This window comes from Lycium barbarum, chromosome 11 (genome assembly GCF_019175385.1).
Source record: "Lycium barbarum isolate Lr01 chromosome 11, ASM1917538v2, whole genome shotgun sequence".
Classification (NCBI taxonomy): Eukaryota; Viridiplantae; Streptophyta; class Magnoliopsida; order Solanales; family Solanaceae; genus Lycium; species Lycium barbarum.
In genome coordinates, this window is record NC_083347.1 from 14,970,698 (window position 1) to 14,995,460 (window position 24,763).

Here is a 24,763-nt window from a genome sequence, read left to right on the forward strand (position 1 = left end):
ATATTATAAAGTTGGAATTTGGGAAAAACACCACAGAATGAAAGTTGTAGACAATTAAAATATCTTTCTAACCATAGGTCGTGGGCCCTCACAGCCTATCGGGATCAAAGGTTATGGCCATTTTACGACAGACAGCTTGGCGCACCTTGCGGCACAACATGCGGCTCGCAAGTTCGACATGCGGTTCCGCATGTCAACCGCAAAGTGTGCCAGTGAGAGCTGTTTGGCTGGCACGTTTTGCGACCCAACATGCGGCTCGCAAGCATGCTTTGCGTCTCGCAAAGCGTGCCGCATGTTGTGTCAGTCCAGAATCTTCTGGACAATTATATATAGACCCAATTTCGTTTTTAACTCATTTTTTCACCGTTTTTGGTCCTAAAACCCTCTAGAACCCTCTCAACATTTCATCCACAAGAAAAATCAAAGGGGACCAAGATTAACAACATCAAATTCATGAACCCAAGTGTGTGAAACTCAAGTAGGATTCATCTTCTTCAAGAAAATTCTAAGGAAGGTGAAGAAGGGTTTTGGTGATAAAGGGAGGATTCAACTCTAAGCTTGTTCCACCATCATCTAAGGTATGTTTCATGGTTTTATTGTGATATTTAAGGTATTGTAAAGCTAAGATGCTTGGATTGTAGAAAAACATGGAAAATGAGTTGTGGAAGGATGAGTAGTGTCTTTATTGAATGGTAGTTGAATGAAACCATGAATGTTGATATGTTGTGATCATGAGTATGCTATAAATGATGTTTAGACCATGAAATGAGTGTGATGTATGAGAAAAATGTGACGATAAGCTAAAACCACTAAATGTGGAGAAATTGGAGGAAATTGGTGGATTTTGCTAAATATATATAAATGATGGTTGTTGGTTTCTATATTATGATTATGGTTGCGAATGTTTGGGAGCTGAAATAGAATATGGGAAAAGTAGTAGAAACAAAGGAAATGCTGCCCAATTTTCCCTAAAAATAGTAGTCCGTTCTTATAATTGCTTAGCTAACGACGACATGAATTCTCTTGAAGGTATACATGAGTGCATCATAGGGGAAGCAAGCAAGCGATAAGAATAGTAAATGTCAAAGGTATGTGAGGATAGTCCCTTTCTTTTTATGGCATGAATCCGATGGTATGATTCTCCTTTCTCTACATGAATTCTCTATATATACCACAGAAAATCAAGAGTCTATGATCATGAATAGTTATATGAGATAAGAGATATGTTATGAGTACAATGATGATAAGCTTGAGTCTAAAGACTCTAGAGTTAATGTTATGACGTTCCTATAATGCTAATGATGTCGTGTATACTCACCTTATGTATTGTCCCTTCAAGGTGAGGCAGAACACTATTAAGTTACAGATGTCTGTTATGGCATACACTCACCTTATACACTACATCCTTCATGGTGAGGCAGGATACGTATAGATGCCCATAATGAAGTCGGAGGATCACGACCCTACGTCACCCCGACAAAGTATAGTTGTCCTTGTGTTCTTATGCATGTATTATGAGGAGCATATTATGATGATGATATTACACCGCTCCTATATGGACGGGCAGACATACACACCACTATAGTGGGCAGCTTATACCCCGGACGCGGGAGGCCTGGACGCAGGCTATGATTATCACACCGATCCGATATGGACGGGCAGCTTATAAATTATCATACCGTACCTATATGGACGGGCAGCTTATACATTATTGCATACATGAGATGATGATGATTATGAGTAAGTTAGCATGTGTTATTTCTTCTATAAGTTACAGTCATATACAGTTGCTCCGTATCGATGTTTCATTCATCTCATTGACGTATTTTCATTGTTATGCCTTACATACTCAGTACAATATTCGTACTGACGTCCATTTTCTTTGGACGCTGTGTTCATGCCCACAGGTAGTCAGGGAGACGGCACAGACCTATAGGAGCTATCAGAAGATTTTCAGGAGCACTCCATTAGTCCGGAGGTGCTAATCGGGTTTATACTTTTGTGTATATATATATATGTATATGTATTTTGGGCACGACGGGGTCTCGTACTGTCCGTATGTCTAGTACTCTAGTAGAGGCTCGTAGATGCGCAGTGTGGGTTATATGGTCTCACGAAGTTGCTATTATGGATATATGTGTATATATATTGTTTTGATAGCCGAAAGGCCAATGTATACGAAAGTGTGTATGCTTCAAATAAAAGATGATTTTCCTATGATTTGAATATAATTTGATTAAAGAGCGTAAATGAGTATAATGAGTAATAGAACGAGTGGTGCTCGGTGGTTAGCCCCGGGTATCCGTCGCGGCCCCTAGTCGGGTCGTGACAAAAGTGGTATCAGAGCAGTTCAGTCCTAGGAAGTGTCTACGAGCCGTGTCTAGTAGAGTCTTGTTTATTGTGTGTTGCGCGCCACATCTATAAACAGGAGGCTACAGGGCATTTAGGATGGTTACTCTTCTTTCATCTCTAAGATCGTGCGATAGAGCTAAGCCATAGGAAATGAGATTCCTTATACTAATCCCTGATTGCAGCAGAAGAATAATAGTGATAGAAGAAAGTGATTGATAACAATGAAAGCTACGGAGGTAAGCCCCTTCGTTGAGGTTAAGTTATCGAATTATGTAATGCTATGATGATGAATTGATTGTCAGAAAGTAAGTCAGTGTTCATATGATAGAGAAATTGATTAAATGTGTCTCTTGATGATAAGTTCAGCTATAAGTTGAGAACACAGCAAATTGAATGAATCAGAATAAATGTAAGCGATGATACGAAAGGCATATGTCGAATAAAGTAAGAATATTGAGATATGATTGAAATATAAAGCCGAAGGATGAAAAAAAGAAAGTAAATGGGAAGAGGTTATAGGGCAGATTGCTATAGGATCAGGTGCATCTCAGAGTGCGGTATATGAGGTAAGTTTCGACATACCGCTGCTTTTACTTGAAAGTGGAAGCCCTGTGTGGCTGAGATATGCCGTATATTTACATATATATTGGCCCTGTGAGGCATTTTTGGTATTTGCTGCGTGCAGGTTTTGGGATAGTAAGAAATATAGAGGAAACTCTGCCAAAATTTTTCTAGAATCCAAAGGAGATAAGAAATAAGCTTGTAATATGTCCTAACAAGAAAAGATGATGTGCAAAAGAGTAATGGCAAAATGAGATTAAGCTAGAAGTATCGTTAATGACTACAAGAATTGAGCTAGATACTATTGAATTGATAGTAATGGCAGTTATAAGAGCGACATTGATACGGTAAAGAGAAATGCTAGAGTGAACAAGGGAGATTAGTAGCACTAAAACATGACATGGATGAGAAAGTGTAACTCTAATAGAGTGCGATATTGGAGTAGCGATTGGATATATAAGCACGAGTAAAATATGATAAGTTTATTAGCAAAATAAAGTAGCAGCATCACGAAGATAGAGATACGAATATGAGGGGTTATAATGAATATGAATACATTGGTGAGATAACTTATGTGGTAAGTAACGTATAGGGAGGAAATGACTAAAGACGTGACATGTTCTATATGAATAAAGAGTGAATGCAAGTGTGAAACCAACAAGCGAGCCCTGGAGCAATAGATGAGAAAGTTTATAAGACCTTGTTAAAGGAAAGTCCAGTATAGAGGTTCTTCAATGACAAGAGATGATAGAAAGCAATGACAAAAAGGGAAGCCAACTTGAAAAAGAAATTAGAGAAAAGTGATATGGCAAAGTCGTAGTAGTTTGTGATTGGTATAATCAAGAGTAAAAGAGCATGGGACATAAGGGATATATGAATTAAATATTTGAAGGTGAGGTAACAGATTTGAGAATGGTACAAGGAAAATCCTAAAAGGGGGGAAGCGAGTAAAGGTAATATAAGTGTAGAGATTGAAGTAATGGACTCTAAGATGTGACAGATATGGACTCTAAAACAAAGAGTGAGAGTTGTGCAGAAATAAGTCTAATGATGGGTAAATGAATATGATTACGAATACAAATACGGATGTGGATACTTGCATATGTATAGAAATGTATGTACACGAATCACGCAAGAACGATTATGCGACTTGCAAGGAATAAGGGGTAAGCAAGAATAGTGTGGTCATGACACTCCGAGTAAAAACAAATATGGCGAAAATTCATAGAATTCCGAATAGTTTAACATTCGAGGACGAATGTTCCCAAGGGGGGAAGATTGTTACACCTCGGAAAATTTTCCGTTCATGCACAGTGAATTGACGGACGAAGGGCATGATGCATTTAATGTTTTGATAAGTAAGAAATAATATTTAATGATTCTAAATGAGATTTCAAAGACATTGGAGGTAGGAGACGAAAGTTGTTAAGGAAAGCAAGGTATATGTTGTGTATCGGGAAAGAATTTCGAGTATCGAATTAATGATGGATTAATGAAATTTTGGAGAAGAGTTATAATGTCCCTTATATTGGTAATGAAGTGTTAAGTATGTGTTAAGAAGGACCCATAAGCCAAATATGGGCATAAGCCATCCCAAAAGGGCGATTTAAGGGAACATTTCGGATGATCTGATTTGGAGGGGCCAAAACAATATTATAAAGTTGGAATTTGGGAAAAACACCACAGGATGAAAGTTGTAGACAATTAAAAGATCTTTCTAACCATAGGTCGTGGGTCCTCACATCCTATTGGGATCAAAAGTTATGGCCATTTTACGACGGACAGCTTGGCGCACCTTGCGGCACAACATCCGGCTCCGCAAGTTAGACATGCGGCTCGCAAGTTAAACATGCGGCTCGCAAGTTCGACATGCGGTTCCGCATGTCAATCGAAAAGTGTGCCAGTGAGAGCTGTTTGGCTGGCACGTTTTGCGACCCAACATGCGGCTCGCAGGCATGCTTTGCGTCTCGCAAAGCGTGCCGCATGTTGTGTCAGTCCAGAATCTTCTGGACAATTATATATAGACCCAATTTCGTTTTTAACTCATTTTTTCACCATTTTTGGTCCTAAAACCCTCTAGAACCCTCTCAACATTTCATCCACAAGAAAAATCAAAGGGGACCAAGATTAACAACATCAAATTCATGAACCCAAGTGTGTGAAACTCAAGTAGGATTCATCTTCTTCAAGAAAATTCTAAGGAAGGTGAAGAAGGGTTTTGGTGATAAAGGGAGGATTCAACTCTAAGCTTGTTCCACCATCATCTAAGGTATGTTTCATGGTTTTATTGTGCTATTTAAGGTATTGTAAAGCTAAGATGCTTGGATTGTAGAAAAACATGGAAAATGAGTTTTGGAAGGATGAGTAGTGTCACTATTGAATGGTAGTTGAATGAAACCATGAATGTTGATATGTTGTGATCATGAGTATGCTATAAATGATGTTTAGACCATGAAATGAGTGTGATGTATGAGAAAAATGTGACGATAAGCTAAAACCACTAAATGTGGAGAAATTGGAGGAAATTGGTGGATTTTGCTAAATATATATAAATGATGGTTGTTGGTTTCTATATTATGATTATGGTTGCGAATGTTTGGGAGCTGAAATAGAATATGGGAAAAGTAGTAGAAACAAAGGAAATGCTGCCCAATTTTCCCTAAAAATAGTAGTCCGTTCTTATAATTGCTTAGCTAACGACGACATGAATTCTCTTGAAGGTATACATGAGTGCATCATAGGGGAAGCAAGCAAGCGATAAGAATAGTAAATGTCAAAGGTATGTGAGGATAGTCCCTTTATTTTTATGGCATGAATCCGATGGTATGATTCTCCTTTCTCTACATGAATTCTCTATATATACCACAGAAAATCAAGAGTCTATGATCATGAATAGTTATATGAGATAAGAGATATGTTATGAGTACAATGATGATAAGCTTGAGTCTAAAGACTCTAGAGTTAATGTTATGACGTTCCTATAATGCTAATGATGTCGTGTATACTCACCTTATGTATTGTCCCTTCAAGGTGAGGCAGAACACTATTAAGTTACAAATGTCTGTTATGGCATACACTCACCTTATACACTACATCCTTCATGGTGAGGCAGGATACGTATAGATGCCCATAATGAAGTCGGAGGATCACGACCCTACGTCACCCCGACAAAGTATAGTTGTCCTTGTGTTCTTATGCATGTATTATGAGGAGCATATTATGATGATGATATTACACCGCTCCTATATGGACGGGCAGACATACACACCACTATAGTGGGCAGCTTATACCCCGGACGCGGGAGGCCTGGACGCAGGCTATGATTATCACACCGATCCGATATGGACGGGCAGCTTATAAATTATCATACCGTACCTATATGGACGGGCAGCTTATACATTATTGCATACATGAGATGATGATGATTATGAGTAAGTTAGCATGTGTTATTTCTTCTATAAGTTACAGTCATATACAGTTGCTCCGTATCGATGTTTCATTCATCTCATTGACGTATTTTCATTGTTATGCCTTACATACTCAGTACAATATTCGTACTGACGTCCATTTTCTTTGGACGCTGTGTTCATGCCCACAGGTAGTCAGGGAGACGGCACAGACCTATAGGAGCTATCAGAAGATTTTCAGGAGCACTCCATTAGTCCGGAGTTGCTAATCGGGTTTATACTTTTGTGTATATATATATATATGTATATGTATTTTGGGCACGACGGGGTCTCGTACTGTCCGTATGTCTAGTACTCTAGTAGAGGCTCGTAGATGCGCAGTGTGGGTTATATGGTCTCACGAAGTTGCTATTATGGATATATGTGTATATATATTGTTTTGATAGCCGAAAGGCCAATGTATACGAAAGTGTGTATGCTTCAAATAAAAGATGATTTTCCTATGATTTGAATATAATTTGATTAAAGAGCGTAAATGAGTATAATGAGTAATAGAACGAGCGGTGCTCGGTGGTTAGCCCCGGGTACCTGTCGCGGCCCCTAGTCGGGTCGTGACACGGGGTGTAGGATTTATAGCTTAATTGACTGGATATTTGGCAATCCTCACTGGTTCACGCAATATAGTGATCTCACGGCACTATATCATACACCAGAGTGTTCGGACCATTGCCCAATTTTGGTAAACACTGAGGTTAGTAGGCAGAACTTAAAGAGGCCATTCAGGCTGTACAATGTGTTGTTGCAAAATCAGCAGTTCAAGCAGATTGTAGAGACCACATGGCAACAACATATACCGGGGTATGCAATGTATAGAGTATGGCAAAAGCTAAAACTAATAGCACAGAGGGCAAGGCCAATGAGTCAAGCAATGAATGGGCTGGATACAAAACTAGAGGAGCTGCAATGCCAGGTAGAGCATATACAGAACCAGCTCAGCACAGACCTTTACAACACTCAACTCATAAATGAAGAAAAGGAGGTTATAGTACAACTAGAAAAATGGTCTAATATCCATGAAAAGGTAGTCAGACAAAAATCGAGGGCAACATGGATAGCATATGGGAACTCCAATACAAAGTTCTTCCATGCATCCCTCAAAGCCAGACAAGCTAGAAATAAAGTTGCAGCAATTAGCAATGATCAAGGAGAAACATTTACTGCCGCAGCACAAATACAGAGTGAATTTCTGAGTTTTTTCACTAACCTTCTAGGAACAAGACAAGCAGAACTTCCTAGCATCAATGTGGACATATCAAGGGATGGCCCTTGCCTCACACATGAGCACGGAAGGGAGCTTGTTCAGGAAGTTACAAGAGAGGAAATTCTAGTGGCTCTCAAGGACCTGCCCCTAGACTAAGCTCCAGGAGAGGATGGATTCCCTGCTGAGTTTTTTAAAGACCAATGGAGCTTAGTAGGAGAGGATGTAATAGAGGCTGTCCTAGATTTCTTTTGTAATGGGGAGATGCTGCAAGAGATAAATTGTACCACTATCACACTAGTTCCAAAAGTCCCAAACCCCACATATGTCAAAGAATTTAGACCAATAGCCTGCTGCACTGTTACACCTCGGAAAATTTTTCGTTCGTGTACAGTGAATTGACTGGCGAAGGACGGATACGAGTATCGAATTAATGATGTCTTAATGAATTATTGGAGAAGAATTATAATGTCCCTTATATTGGTAATGAAGTGTCAAGTAAGTTTCAAGAAGGACTCATAAGCCAAGTATGAGCATAGGCCATCCAGAAGGGGTGAGTTAAGGAACCGTTTTCAGATGATCTGGGTTGGAGGGGACAAACCGCTATTATAAAGTTGGAATTTGGGAAACACACCACATGATAAAAGTTGTAGATAATTGAAATAGCTTTCCAACCATAGGTCGTGGGCCCCCACAGCATATCGGGATCAAAGGTTATGGTCATTCTTCGACAGACTGTTACGGGCACCTTCTGGCACCATCCGCGACACCATCCGCGAATCGCGGATTACCTGCGACTCGCGGACGTGACCCGCGACCACGCCGTTTCATCGCAGATTGTGCCAGTGAGGATCGGTCAGCTGGAAAGCTCCGCGACACCACCTGCGACTCGCGGATCATGCTCGCGACTCGCGAAGTGTGCCGCAGGTTGTGTCGATCCAGAATTTTCTGGACCATTATATATAGACCCAACTTCGTTTCTAACTCATTTTTTCACCATTTTTTATCCTAAAACCCTCTAGAATCCTCTCATCATTTCATCCACAAGATAAATCAAAGGGAACCAAGATTAACAACATCAAATTCATGGACCCAAGTGTATGAAACTCAAATAAGATTTATCTTCTTCAAGAAATTCCTAAGGAAGGTGAGGTAGGGTTTTGGTGCTAGAAGGGGAACTCCACTCAAGACTTGTTTAATCACTGTCTAAGGTAAGTTCCATGACTTTCTCATGATGATTGAAGTATTTACACGTTGAAACACTTGGATTATAGAAGAGTGTAGTAAATGGGTCATAAAACGTGAATAGTGCCATAGTTGAATGATAGTTGGATTAAATTACGACTATTGATGAGTTGGGAGTATGAATATGTTATAAATGACGTATAGACCATGAAATAGGTGTGATGTATGAGAAAATGTGACGATAAGATAAAACCACTAAATGTGGAGAAATTGGAGGAAATTGGTGGAGTTTGCTAATTGTATGTAAATGATGATTGTTGGTTTCTATATTGTGATTCGAATGTTTGGGAGCTGAAATAGAATATAGGAAACGTAGTATAAACAAAGGAAATGCTGGCCAATTTCTCTTAGGAATAGTAGTCCGTTCTTATAATTGCTTAGCTAACGACGACATGAATTCTCTTGAAGGTATACATGAGTGCATCATAGGGGAAGCAAGCAAGCGAAAAGAGTAGCAAGCGAAAAGAGTATATATCCCAGAAAGTCAAAAATCTATGATCATGAATAGCTATACGAGACAAGAGATATGTTATGAGTCTTATGATTATAAGCTTGAGTTTAAAGACTCTAGAGTCCATGTGATGAAGTTCCTATAACGCTAATGATGTCGTATGTTGTATACACTCACCTCATACATTGTTCCCTCCGAGGTGAGGCAGAATACCATTAAGTTAAGTATATCATGTATTGTATACACTCACCTTATACAGTTCTTCCTTCATGGTGAGGCAGGATACTTATAGATGTCCATAATGAAATCGGGAGACCACGACCTTACGTCACCCCGATAAAGTATAGTTGTCCTTGAGTTCTTATGCATGCATTATGATGATGATATGTATACGTATATAGGGGACATGGGGAAAAAGTGAGGCGCTATAGACGCATAGCCACCTAATCAGCTGGCATATCATGATTTCATCCCGGACGCGGGGTGCACGGACGCGGGGTGCCCGGACGCGGGATATATGGATGATGGATCGGGCCGTACGTTCCTCGGCACTAACATACTATATTATATATGGATCGGTCCGTACGTTCCTCGACACTAATATACTATATTATTTATGGATCGGGCCGTACGTTCCACGGCAATATATTTATATATATGATGATGTATGGACCGGGCTGCACGTTCCGCAGCAATATATGATATGATGATGGATATAAAGTAAGTCAGCATGTGCTATTTCTTCTATACGTGACAGTCACATACAGTTGCTCGTTGTTGATGTTTCCTTTATCTCATTGACGTATTTCCATTGTTATGCCTTACATACTCAGTACAATATTCGTACTGACGTCCGTTTTCCTTGGACGCTCTGTTCATGCCCACAGGTAGACAGGGAGACGACGCAGACTCATAGAAGCTAGCAGCTGATTTGAGAGCACTCCATCATTCGGAGGTGCTTATGATTATTCTTTTGTGTACATGTGTATTTTGGGCATGACGGGGTCTTGTCCCGTCCATATGTCTAGTACTCTAGTAGAGGCTCGCAGATACGCAGTGTGGGTTAGATGGTCTCACGAGATGCTATATAGTATAAATGTTATTTTGATGGCCAAGAGGCATATATATAAGTATTTATGTTTTATATGAAATATGATTTTCCTACGATTTGAGTATAAAAGTAATAAAAAAGCATGAAATGAGTATGATGAGACATAGAACGAGTGGTGCTCGGTGGTTAACCCCGGGTACCCGTCGCGGCCCCTAGCTGGGTCATGACAAAAGTGGTATCAGAGCAGTTCAGTCCTAGGAAGTGTCTACGAGCCGTGTCTAGTAGAGTCTTGTTTATGGTGTGTTGCGCGCCACATCTATAAACAGGAGGCTACAAGGCATTTAGGATGGTTACTCTTCTTTCATCTCTAAGATCGTGCGATAGAGCTACGCCATAGGAAATGAGATTCCTTATACTAACCCCTGATTGCAGCAGAAGAATGGTAGTGATAGAAGAAAGTGATTGATAACAATGAAAGCTACGGAGGTAAGCCCCTTCGTTGAGGTTACGTTATCAAAAAATGTAATACAATGATGATGAATTGATTGCCAAAAAGTAAGTCAGTGTTCACATGATAGTGAAATTGATTAAATGTGGCTCTTGATGATAAGTTCAGCTATAAGTTGAGAACACAACAAATTGAATGAATCAGAATAAAGGTAAGCGATGATACGAAAGGCATATGTCGAATAAAGTAAGAATATTGAGATATGATTGAAATATAAAGCTGAAGGATTAAAAAAGAAAGTAAATAGGAAGAGGTAACAGGGCAGATCGCTACAGGATCAGGTACATCTCGAAGCGTGATATATGAGGTAAGTTTCGACATCTTTGTGCTTTTACTTGAAAGTGGAAGCCCTGTGTGGCTTAGATATGTCGTATATATATATTGGCCCTGTGAGGCATTGTTGGTATTTGCTGCGTGCAGGTTTTGGGATAGTAAGAAATATAGAGGAAACTCTGCCAAAATTTTTCTAGAATCCAAAGGAGATAAGAAATAAGCTTGTAATATGTCCTAACAAGAAAAGATGATGTGCAAAAGAGTAATGGAAAAATGAGATTAAGCTAGAAGTATCGTTAATGACTACAAGAATTGAGCTAGATACTATTGAATTGATAGTAATGGCAGTTATAAGAGCGACATTGATACGGTAAAGAGAAATGCTGTTATATCCCGTATTTTTGAACGTCAGATTATTTGTAAGCTGAGGTGGGGCCCACACGCCAAGATGTTTTTTTGGAACACGTGACAAGTCATATGAATCACATATGTGAAGTTAAACACAACTCAAGAAGGACCCTTGGGCCAAATCAAAGTGGAAGTCCTCCAAACGAATATTTTAAGAAAACGTTTTCGGGTGATCTGACTTCTAGGGGAAAAAATGGTATTATAAGTTTGGAATTTGGAAAACTACCAAGAAATAGAAGTTGTATATAATTGAATTAGCTTTCCAACCATAGGTCGTGGGTTCTCAGGTGACGTCGGTTCAAGGAGATATGAACATTTTAAGGCAGAAAGGTCGATATGAACAGTGAATTCGGCCCAACCCGACTTCAAATCGGGTCAGGCCCATTTCTATTGTCATTTAATGAATATTTTCGGTCTTTCTCTCCACATTTCAGACCAAAACACACCCATAAACATTAAGAACATTCTAGAGAGAGAAAGGGAGGAGAAATTTAGAGAAAAATCAATTTTGACCAAAATCTAAGCCCCGAATCGCGAAGCTCATGAAGAGAAAAACGTTGTACGTTGCGTTGCCTTCAATTTGAGCTAAATATTGGTCTTGGGGGATGAAATTTTCGTGGTGGATCTGCTGCTAAGGTATTTATAAGATTCCTTTTATTTTATTAAAGTGTTTATTTAGAGTTTTAACGAATTAGAACGGAGAAAACAACATTATAAACTCGTTTGTTGTTTTGTTGATATTTATGGATTAGGGGCTGTTTTAATTCAAATTGATGGACTGATTTGAATTAATATTTTGGTTGTTATAATCAAAGATTATGTGAGGAGAATGAAGGAATTTAATGGTTAGAGTTGGAGTTAAAATTGTTGTGGGTTGTTGTAAGGATTATAGAGATAATAATGTGGTTTTCTTGCATATGAGTAGATGATGTGGTGTCGTGTGGCTGCTGTTGTATTTCCCTGAAATTTGCTGAAAATATTGCATGAAATAAAGTATAAGAAGTGTATATGGGCTGCTTGGTGTATTGTAAGTGTTCGTTAGAATTTCGGGCATCGTTATGTTATAGTTAAGGGTTGTTTTGATATTGTTATTGGTATGGTTGTTGATATTTGAGCCGAGTTAAATCTCAGGGATGTTGTATGTATAGGGGAGATGCTGCCCAAATTTTTGTAGACAAGTATTGGTTAAGATTGAAATCTTAAAGCCTTACAATTAACATTTGGTAATTGTGACCAAATTGTAGATTTTGGCGAACTTGAGACTTGATTTTGGAGACGTGTATGAAGCGAAAAAGGTATGTAAGGCTTCACCCTTCCTTCTTTGGCATGTCTTAGACATAATAGGGTGGATACGAGCCTCGGGGACAATCCTATTCCTAGAAATCCGAGTTTGAAGTTGACCCTTTTTCATTCAGTAGAATTGAATTAAATATTGTATGAAATGTTGAAAAATTGCCTAAACATCTAGAATTTGTACAAATAGGACCCGACTACCTTAAAACTCTCACAAGTGACGTCATGAAATGTAACGTATGTAAATCGTGTACGCCACCTCATTTGACCCGAGGTGGGCCCGTTATTCGCGGATTTTCTTAATTGTCTCGTTTATCGAACGATAAGTATTGTAACTATTCTAATGAGAATAATTTTGTGATGATTATGAAGAACATGATTTCATAGTGGAAAATCTCGAATTATGGACTCAATATGAACATGAGAAAATAGAGTTAGTTCTTAATCCTCAATCTTATTTCTTTGAACATGATTCTACTTTCTAAAGACTTCAAGAATACAAGTTGACACCTTATGAAGTTTGCGATCTTATTATATGTCTTCTCTTAATACTACTATTCATTTGTAGTCTTGCCTTATAGTACTAGTTCCTCCAAGGCGAGACGAAGTGACCATGGTTATTTCATAAGATAATCGGAGGCTATCGACCTTATGTCACTCCGATACGGACACGATTTTCTTTAGGCTCTCATGCATGCTGTTTATATGTTATAAGTATATGTATATGTATATGGGGAAGATTGGAAAAGGGAAGGCGCTATAGACGCACAACCACCTGATCAGTTGGAGTTGGTACATGATATCGTCCCGGAAGCGGGATGCCCGGACGCGGGATATATGGTTAAATGGATCGGAGCCGACGCCTCGGCAATATGACATGTTCTATTTTCTATATATATATGGAAAGAAATGTCTTCCTAAGAAAGTAAAGTAATATATGTATATGGACCGGGTTGCACGTTCCGCAGCAATATGTTATAGTATATGCACATATGGATCGGGCTGCACGTTCCGCAGCGTCAAACATGCATGGTATTCGCCCAAGGGAACTTATATGCACAGGTTATTTTTCTACCTCATGATATGCTCGGTATTTGTTTGATGTCGTTATCTATGTTCTATATTTCCTGTATGCTATTATTCACGCCTTACATACTCGGTACATTACTCGTACTGACGTCCCTTCTTGTGGACGCTGCGTTTCATGCCACGCAGGTGAGCAGACAGACAGGTTTGGTCCCTAGGAGCTCTATCAGCGGTACATTGGCAGCGCTCCAGTCGTTCCGGAGCCTCAGTTTCTTGGTACTATTTTATGTACATACTCGGGCACGGCAGCACTCGGCCCTTCTTATGTATATATGTACTATGTTTAGAGGCTCGTAGACAGATATGTATAATTAGATGTGTTCTAACGTTGGATGTCCCCGACCATGTATATTAAATTAGTAAAGTTTATTAGTACATGCTTATAATAATGTTATTAGTGATAATGTAAAAAAAAAAAGGGTATAACTCATGTGGCCCACTTAGTAGTAAGAGTATGACACGAGCTAAGGGGTGCTCGGTACAAGTACCGGGTACCCGTCGCGGACCCTAGTCGGGTCGTGACAAATGCTAGAGTGAACAAGGGGGATTAGTAGCACAAAAACATGACATGGATGAGAAAATGTAACTCTAATAGAGAGCGATATTGGAGTAGCGATTGGATATATAAGCACGAGTAAAATACGATAAGTTTATTAGAAAATAAAGTAGCAGCATCACGGAGATAGAGATACGAATATGAGGGGTTATAATGAATGTGAATACATTGGTGAGATAACTTATGTGGTAAGTAAAGTATAGGGAGGAAATGACTAAAGACGTGACATGTTCTATATGAATAAAGAGTGAATGCAAGTGTGAAACTAACAAGCGAGCCCTGGAGCAATAGATGAGAAAGCTTATAAGACCTTGTTAAAGGAAAGTCCAGCATAAAGGTTTTTCAATGACAAGAGATGATTGATAGCAATGACAAAAGTGGTCTCGAAAAAGAAATTTGAGAAAAGTGATATGGCAAAGTCGTAGTAGTTTGTGATTGGTATAATCAAGAGTAAAAGAGCATGGGACATAAGGGATATATGAATTAAATATTTGAAGGTGAGGTAACAGATTTGAGAATGGTACAAGTAAAATCCTAAAAGGGGGGGAGCGAGTAAAGGTAATATAAGTGTAGAGATTGAAGTAATGGACTCTAAGATGTGACAGATATAGACTCTAAAACAAAGAGTGAGAGTTGTGCAGAAATAAGTCTAATGATGGGTAAATGAATATGATTACGAATACAAATACGGATGTGGATACTTGCATATGTATAGAAATGTATGTACACGAATCATGCAAGAATGATTATGCGACTTGCAAGGAATAAAGGGTAAGCAAGAATAGTGTGGTCATGACACTCTGAGTAAAAAAAAAAAAAATATGGCGAAAATTCGTAGAATTCCGAATAGTTTAACATTCGAGGACGAATGTTCCTAAGGGGGGAAGAATGTTACACCTCGGAAAATTTTTCGTTCGTGTACAGTGAATTGACTGGCGAAGGACGGATACGAGTATCGAATTAATGATGTCTTAATGAATTATTGGAGAAGAATTATAATGTCCCTTATATTGGTAACGGAAAAGGGCCTAAAATACCCTCGAACTATTGAAAATGGAGCAAAAATACCCTCCATCCACCTTTCAGCCCCCAAATACCCTTACCATCCACCTATTGGGTCTAAAATACCCCTATTGCTAACAGAATATTCTGGTCAAACACGTGGCATTTTTTTATTGGTTGACTTATAAAATTAATTAAACTAATTGACCAGATAACCCAAGTTCCCCCCACCCCCCTACCCCCCCGACCCCCCCCCCCCCCCCCCCGGTGAATTTTTTTTTTTTTTTTGAAAAAAAAGTTGACATTTTTTTTTGCACCCCACCCCGCACCCCTACCCCCCCCCCCCCCCCCCCGGACGCAAAAAAAGTTAATATTTTTGAAAAAAAAGTTTTGACGTTTTTTTGGGGTTTTTTAGCTGGGAGGGGAGGGGGGGGCGTAGGGGGAGGGTGCGGGGTGGAAAAAAAGTCAACTTGTGCCTTTTAGATTTTTGGGGGGTGGGGGGGTGCGGGGTGGGGTGCAAAAAAAATATTGTAGTCTACACTTGTGCCTTTTAGATTTTTGGTTGAAAATATACCATATTTTTTAGGGTGAGATATTTTTTTTTTTGGTAACTCAATTATATTAGACATTTTAATTTATCAAGACATTTCAAAGTACTTGTGCTTTTTACTAGGAAGTTGAGAAGCGTAACAATATTTTTTTTGCACCCCACCCCGCACCCTACACCTCCCCCCCTCCCAGCTGAAAAAAAAAAGTTGACTTTTTTTTCCACCCCTCCCCCTCCCCCTCCCCCCACCCCCCAAACCCCGCACCCTACGCCCCCCTCCCCTCCCAGCTAAAAAAACCCAAAAAAAAACGTCAAAACTTTTTTTTTCAAAAATATTATTTTTTTTTGCGTCGGGGGGGGGGGGGGGGTAGGGGTGCGGGGGAGGGGTGCAAAAAAAAATGTCAACTTTTTTTTCAAAATTTTTTTTTTTCACGGGGGGGGGGGGGGGGGGGTCGGGTCGGGGGGTGGGGGGCACTATCTGGTCAATATTGCAAAAGTTAATTAGTTTAATTAATTTTATAATCCAACCAATAGAAAAATGACACGTGTTTAATGAAAAGATTATGTTAGTGATAAGGGTATTTTAGACCCAATAGGTGGTGATAAGGGTATTTTAGACCCAATAGGTGGATGATAAGGGTATTTGGGGGCTGAAAGGTGGATGGAGGGTATTTTTGCTCCATTTTCAATAGTTCGAGGGTATTTTAGGCCCTTTTCCGTATTGGTAATGAAGTGTCAAGTAAGTTTCAAGAAGGACTCATAAGCCAAGTATGAGCATAGGCCATCCAGAAGGGGTGAGTTAAGGAACCGTTTTCAGATGATCTGGGTTGGAGGGGCCACAACGCTATTATAAAGTTGGAATATGGGAAAAACACCACAGGATAAAAGTTGTAGATAATTGAAATATCTTTCCAACCATAGGTCGTGGGCCCCCACAGCATATCGGGATCAAAGGTTATGGTCATTCTAAGACAGACTGTTACGGGTACCTTCTGGCACCATCCGCGAATCGCGGATGACCTGCGACTCGCGGACGTGACCCGCGACCACGCCGTTTCATCGTAGATTGTGCCAGTGAGGATCGGTTAGCTGGCAAGCTCCGCGACACCACCTGCGACTCGCGGATCATGCTCGCGACTCGCGAAGCGTGCCGTAGGTTGTGTCGATCCAGAATTTTCTGGACCATTATATATAGACCCAACTTCGTTTCTAACTCATTTTTTCACCATTTTTTATCCTAAAACCCTCTAGAACCCTCTCATCATTTCATCCACAAGATAAATCAAAGGGAACCAAGATTAACAACATCAAATTCATGAACCCAAGTGTATGAAACTCAAATAAGATTTATCTTCTTCAAGAAATTCCTAAGGAAGGTGAGGTAGGGTTTTGGTGCTAGAAGGAGAACTCCACTCAAGACTTGTTCAATCACTGTCTAAGGTAAGTTCCATGACTTTCTCATGATGATTGAAGTATTTACACGTTGAAACACTTGGATTATAGAAGAGTGTAGTAAATGGGTCATAAAACGTGAATAGTGCCATAGTTGAATGATAGTTGGATTAAATTACGACTATTGATGAGTTGGGAGTATGAATATGTTATAAATGACGTATAGACCGTGAAATAGGTGTGATGTATGAGAAAATGTGACGATAAGATAAAACCACTAAATGTGGAGAAATTGGAGGAAATTGGTGGAGTTTGCTAATTGTATGTAAATGATGATTGTTGGTTTCTATATTGTGATTCGAATGTTTGGGAGCTGAAATAGAATATGGGAAACGTAGTATAAACAAAGGAAATGCTGGCCAATTTCTCTTAGGAATAGTAGTCCGTTCTTATAATTGCTTAGCTAACGACGGCATGAATTCTCTTGAAGGTATACATGAGTGCATCATAGGGGAAGCAAGCAAGCGATAAGAGTAGTAAACGTCAAAGGTATGTGAGGCTAGTCCTTTCTTTCTATGGCATGAATCCGATGGTATGATTCTCTTTTCTCTACATGAATTCTCTATATATATATCCCAGAAAGTCAAGAATCTATGATCATGAATAGCTATACGAGACAAGAGATATGTTATGAGTCCAATGATTATAAGCTTGAGTTTAAAGACTCTAGAGTCCATGTGATGAAGTTCCTATAACGCTAATGATGTCGTATGTTGTATACACTCACCTCATACATTGTTCCCTCCGAGGTGAGGCAGAATACCATTAAGTTAAGTATATCATGTATTGTATACACTCACCTTATACACTTCTTCCTTCATGGTGAGGCAGGATACTTATAGATGTCCATAATGAAATCGGGAGACCACGACCTTACGTCACCCTGATAAAGTATAGTTGTCCTTGAGTTCTTATGCATGCATTATGATGATGATATGTATACGTATATAGGGGACATGGGGAAAAGGTGAGGCGCTATAGACGCATAGCCACCTGATCAGCTGGCATATCATGATTTCATCCCGGACGCGGGGTGCCCGGACGCGGGATATATGGGTGATGGATCGGGCCGTACGTTCCTCGGCACTAACATACTATATTATATATGGATCGGTCCGTACGTTTCTCGGCACTAATATACTATATTATTTATGGATCGGGCCGTACGTTCCACGACAATATATTTATATATATGATGATGTATGGACCGGGCTGCACGTTCCGCAGCAATATATGATATGATGATGGATATAAAGTAAGTCAGCATGTGCTATTTCTTCTATACGTGACAGTCACATACAGTTGCTCGTTGTTGATGTTTCCTTTATCTCATTGACGTATTTCCATTGTTATGCCTTACATACTCAGTACAATATTCGTACTGACGTCCGTTTTCCTTGGACGCTCTGTTCATGCCCACAGGTAGACAGGGAGACGACGCAGACTCATAGAAGCTAGCAGCTGATTTGAGAGCACTCCATCATTCGGAGGTGCTTATGATTATTCTTTTGTGTACATGTGTATTTTGGGCATGAAGGGGTCTTGTCCCGTCCATATGTCTAGTACTCTAGTAGAGGCTCGCAGATACGCAGTGTGGGTTAGATGGTCTCACGAGATGCTATATAGTATAAATGTTATTTTGATGGCCAAGAGGCATATATATATAAGTATTTATGTTTTATATGAAATATGATTTTCCTATGATTTGAGTATAAAAGTAATAAAAAAGCATGAAATGAGTATGATGAGACATAGAACGAGTGGTGCTCGGTGGTTAACCCCGGGTACCCGTCGCGGCCCCTAGCCGGGTCGTGACATGCACGACACTGTATAAATTGATCTCAAAAGTTATCACTACCAGATTAAAAAAGGTGGTGGATTACTTAGTGGGACCCTCACAGTCAGCCTTTATTGAAGGAAGGAGTATTCTTGACAACGTGATTGTAGCTCATGAACTGATCAAAGGTTATTCGCATAAAGGTGTTTCTCCTAGGTGTATGGTGAAAATAGATATTAGAAAAGCCTACGACTCAGTAGAGTGGTGCTTCCTACAGATGTTGTTGATGGAGTTTGGCTTTCCTATGAAGTTTGTACAGCGCATCATTGTTACACCCCGAAAAAATTTTGCGTTACCAAAAACTGTAGACGGATTAGTATGGGCCAATACAGCGCGAACGCGCCCCCATGTGGCGCGAACGCGCTGACAAAAAGTTGAAAAAATCAAGTTGGGAATGAAGGTTGTGTTATAAGAAGGTAATAATAGCATATATCTGACATTTGGAGACCATATGGTGTGAATTAGTTCATATGTTAATTGACGAAAAGCCCTCGTTGCTGCAAGATAAGTGGGGCCCACATGTCGGAGTTTTATAAATAACATATGAAGATACATACGAGTAGTATATGGAAAGTTGAGCAAGTCCTAAGAAGGACCCTTATGCCAAAAATGGGCATAAGCCCTCCAAAAGGATGATTTAAGGAAACGTTTTCGGATGATCTGACTTGGAAGGGTAAAAACGGCATTATAAGTTTGGAATTTGGGAAAACCCCCAGAAATAAAAGTTGTAGATAATTGAAAGAGCTTTCTAACCATAGGTCGTGGGCCCTCATACGATATCGGGATCAAGAGTTATGACCGTTTTACTGAACGAACATCCAGTCAGAAAATTTAACCCTGCGCGAACGCGCAGAAGGAATTTATTTAACCCTGTACGAACGCGCCAGAAGGCAGCGCGATCGCGCTGAACACTTTTCCAGACGTTTCTGGCAGCTTCTAAACGTTACAAAAAGGGGTAAACCCCCTTATTTTCAGCCAAGAAAACACGAAAAACACCCCCAAAAACTCTCCAAAAATCTGTAGAGTTTCCCCCCAACAACCCAAACCAAATTTTGCCCAAACCAGGTATAAAACTCCAAATTTCAGTCCGGGTAGCGTATAATTATTGCTGCAGAATCATATGACAGTGTGTGGTGGCCTAAATTTAGCGTGGAAAAGTGGAGATTAAGCAATATTAAGGGGAGAAAGGTATGAATCTCTTCCTATTTGTGTTAATACTAGTTTATTTACGAAGAAGACGCGATTAAATGATTGTATACTGAGTCAATTAATTATGAAAATTGGAAAACAGCGTGTGGGCTGTTTTATGAGATATTTTGGAGTTGGAAACATTATAATTGATGTTGGTATTGTTGTTGTTGTTGTTGTTGGCTGCTGAATTAAAAATTTGGGCTAGGCATATAAACAGGGGAGATGCTGCCCGATTTTTGGCAGAATATAAAATAGTATAATTTGAATTATGGCACAAGTGTACGATGAAAAGGCTAACATTAGTGTGAATTATCTTAAATGTAGACTTACAAGCTCGGACACATAAGCATAGCTAATAGGACGTGGAACAGGTATGTTAAGGCTCGTCCCTTTTCTTTCAAAGGCATGATCCCGATATTGCGAATTTAAAATTGCCTCCATATCTTACTTGTTTTTAAAAGTTAGATGTCTATGATTCTAAGGTATGATTACTTTCCCGATAACCCGTCAACGTTTTTCAAAATGTTCGTATTTTTTCAAAACAAAGGTTTATGGTATTGTAAGCTTTTATGACAAAAATGATGGATATGTATTACAATGACAACGCTGACGTCAAATATGAGAAAATTTCTATGACAGATATGTTCCTACCATGAATATGACAATATGAAAATGTTAAGTTATTTCTTGATTTCTCAACTCTATTATGGATATTCTCTATTTTAAAGGCTCCAAGTATATGAAACGATGTCTTATGATCCTGTTCTATGTTTTTCTTATGATGACACTCTCCATTGATAGTCTCGCCTTATATTAATTGACCCTTCAAGGTGAGACACGACGCCCACGACTATTCCATAATATAATCGGAGGTTACCGACCTTACGTCACTCTGACGAATACATGACTTTATTTGGGCTCTCATGCATGCTGCTATATGATATATGTATATGATATATATATGTACATGTGGGACATATGTGGGAAAGGGAGATATGTTGCGCTATAGACGCATTGCCACCTGGTCAGCTGGCGTAATTCATCCCGAACGCGGGCCATATGTGGGGGAGCCGACGTATTTCGGCGCTATGATATGATATGATGATACGTTTATTCTTTATATATAGACATGAAATGTTTTTCGAAGGAAAGATAAGTATGCATGGCATCCGCCTAAGCGGCACTCATATGTACAAGTTACTCTTTTATCTTATGACATGTTCTATGTTCCATACAATTATTATTCATGCCTTACATACTTAGTACATTGCTCGTACTGACCCCCTCTTTCTTCGGGGGCTGCGTTTCATGCCGCGTAGGTACACCCAGATGAGTTGAAGCTAATATAGGAGATATTCCAGCAGAGTTGGCAAGCTCCACTTGATCCTGGAGTGCTACCGAGTCAGAGTACATGTGCTACGATGTCTGATAAATGTTAGAGACTTTGCAGACAGAGTCGTGGGTATAGGATGTCGGTATTGTGAGCGGCTCCACTAGCCTATGTGTCATTTTATGTGATGTTATACAATCCATATGATCACAGATTATATTGATTGAGTATGATGAATTTTTTTTTTGAAAGCTTTACTATGTTTTCCACTACTTATTAATGCAAGAGTCTAAGGAAATTAAGTACGTAATAAGAGTCAGCGGGTTCGCTCGGCTCCGAGTATGGGGTCGGGTGCCCATCACACCCTAGTAAAGTCGGGGTGTGACAATCATGGTATGTGTTACAACAGTAAGATACTCACTGATCATAAATGGCGGCCTAACTCCACAGTTTCAAGCCAAAAAAGGGCTTCGGCAAGGTGACCCGATGTCACCTTATTTATTTGTACTGGCTATGGAGTATCTCAATAGATCACTTAAGCAGCTCAAACGTATACCTGACTTCAATTATCACCCCAGGTGTGAGAAAATGCAACTGATTCATATTTGCTTTGCTGACGATTTGTTGATGTGTTGCAGAGCTGACCAATAGTCTATTAGACTGATGATGGAAGTTTTTAGTCACTTCTCTGAGGTCTCAGGCCTTCAGGCTAACATGGAGAAGAGTTCTATCTATTTGGCAGGGGTAACTCAGGAGGTGAAGGATCAAATTGTAGACGAGATGCACTTCACTGTGGGTGAGCTTCCGTTCAAATACCTCGGGGTGCCACTCTCATCAAAGAAGTTAAATATCCAACAATGTATGCCTTTAGTTGAGAAGATGGTGGCAAGAATTAAATGCTGGACCACAAAATTTCTCTCTTATAGTGGTCGACTACAACTCATAAAGAGTGTCCTCTTCGAGATGCAAACATACTGGGCACAGGTATTCTTGTTACCAAAGAAAATCACTAAGCTGATTACTAGTGTGTGTAGGAATTTTTTATGGACTGGGACTGCTGATACATCTAGGAGAGCTCTGGTAGCATGGGAGAGACTATGTTTACCGGAGTCAGCTGGAGGGCTCAATATCATAGATGTGTATCAATGGAATAGAGCTGCTATCTGCAAATTACTCTGGGCTTTGGCTGCTAAAAAAGATACACTGTGGATCCAATGGATTCATAGTTTTTACATCAAGAAGAGAAACCTGGATGAGATGCTAACCCCACCACAAGCTAGTTGGCTTGTGAGGAAAATATTTGATGCAAGGGAATGGTTGAATACGACTAATACCTTCGCTACACTACAAAGCCACTGCCACAAAGGTAAATTTAGTATCAAAAGAGCATATCAATCGTTCCTACCTCAATGGCCAAATGTGACCTGGAAAGGAATTACAATGGGAGCAAGCACTGTGCCAAGACACAAATTTATCACTTGGCTTGCTATTCAACGTCGACTGGCCACTGTCGACATGCTGGAGAAATGGGGCATTAAAGTGAAAAAAAAATGTGTACTGTGTACCTCAGGCAGAGATGAGACTCTTGATCATCTGCTATTTGACTGTGCGTATTCAAGCCGTATTTGGAACTCCTTATTGAGGTGGATGGGTATAAACAGACAGCTTACAAAGTGGGAAGATGAAGTCAACTGGCTGGCACAACAGATGAAACACAACCGAGCTAGAGCAGAGATATTGAAGTTTTTGTTTGCTGCAACTATATACAATGTCTGGATCGAGAGAAATTGCAGAAGGTTCCAAGGGGTATCACACGAAAGCTCATAAGGGGTAAAGGAGATTGCCCTGCAATTACACATCAAGGGCAACTTCCAGAGGAAGTGGCAAATTATGTTACGAAAACTTAACAGATTTCCTGTCTAGAAATTAGTGTACTCGGTATAGGATACAATCGTATTCTTAGAACAGTAGAGGTATTAACTTGAGGTCCAGGTCCTATAGTCCAAAAGGAACTGGCGGAAATATGTACAGGCACACTTGGTTGAATAAAATTTCCATATTTGACCAAAAACAAATGATCATAATAAGGAGGCAAAATGCTCTTGAAGAGCCGACGACATAACACTTCATGAAACCTTATGCGAGGTTCAGGTACCTTAAAATGATGAAGTGATGAGATCTCAGTAAGTTATGTCGAATTGCGAACCGATACAAAATGATATCTTGTCGACGATATCTTTGATACAATATGGCACGCAATATTGTATAAGATTGTGAGGATCTGAGTACTACGTCTCTTAAAACATGTTGATGTAGAAATAATTGCCAAGTAAAATGATGCATCTTGATAAACGTAATGTTTATTGGACCAGCAATCCAAATATCAAAAAATGTCACATTATTTATACTGATGGATGCTGTCACAACCTATGTGGCTTACTTAATGAAATTTATATGAAAATTCCTGAAGGATATAAAATGACTGAAGCATTTGGTTTAAAGTCTCGGGAAATGTATTCAATCAGATTACAAAGATCATTATATGGTTTAAAACAATCAGGGCGCATGTGGTATAATCGCCTAAGTGAGTACTTGATAAATGAAGGATATATAAATGATGCCATTTGTCCATGTGTTTTTATTAAGAAAGCAAAATCAAAGTTCGTTATAATCGTTGTTTATGTTGATGACATAAACCTAATTGGAACTCCAGAAGAGCTCCAAAAAGCGATTGAATATTTAAAGAAAGAATTTGAGATGAAAGATCTGGGAAAAGAAAAACTTTGTCTTGGTTTGCAGATTGAACATTTGACAGATGAGATCATTATCCATCAATCTGCTTATACCGAAAAGGTTTTAAAATGATTTTACATGGATAATGCGCATCCTTTAAGTACTCCAATGGTTGTTCGCTCACTTGAAGTAAGTAAAGATCCGTTCCAACCTCAAGGAGAA

The 24,763-nt window shown here is 39.5% G+C and overlaps 1 protein-coding gene and 2 long non-coding RNA genes across 3 annotated transcripts; all 3 read left to right on the forward strand.

Moving 5' to 3' along the window:
• The first annotated feature begins 6,263 nt into the window (after window positions 1-6,263).
• Window positions 6,264-10,389, forward strand: LOC132617271 (uncharacterized). Its single transcript, XR_009573702.1, has 2 exons — window positions 6,264-6,344; window positions 10,162-10,389. It is a non-coding gene; the product is annotated as an uncharacterized LOC132617271 (long non-coding RNA).
• Window positions 10,390-11,927: 1,538 nt separating this feature from the next.
• LOC132618547 (uncharacterized) lies at window positions 11,928-14,281 on the forward strand. Its single transcript, XR_009574166.1, has 3 exons — window positions 11,928-12,150; window positions 12,759-12,809; window positions 14,023-14,281. It is a non-coding gene; the product is annotated as an uncharacterized LOC132618547 (long non-coding RNA).
• Window positions 14,282-22,474: 8,193 nt separating this feature from the next.
• LOC132619464 (uncharacterized) lies at window positions 22,475-23,635 on the forward strand. The gene has a single exon (XM_060334365.1). The coding sequence runs from the start codon at window positions 22,475-22,477 to the stop codon at window positions 23,633-23,635; it is 1,161 nt and encodes a 386-aa protein (XP_060190348.1).
• Window positions 23,636-24,763: the final 1,128 nt, after the last annotated feature.

What these genes read in the sequence shown, in the direction of transcription:
- LOC132619464 (XM_060334365.1), top strand. Translation starts at nt 22,475, where the DNA reads ATGGAAGTTTTTAGTCACTTCTCTGAGGTCTCAGGCCTTCAGGCTAAC.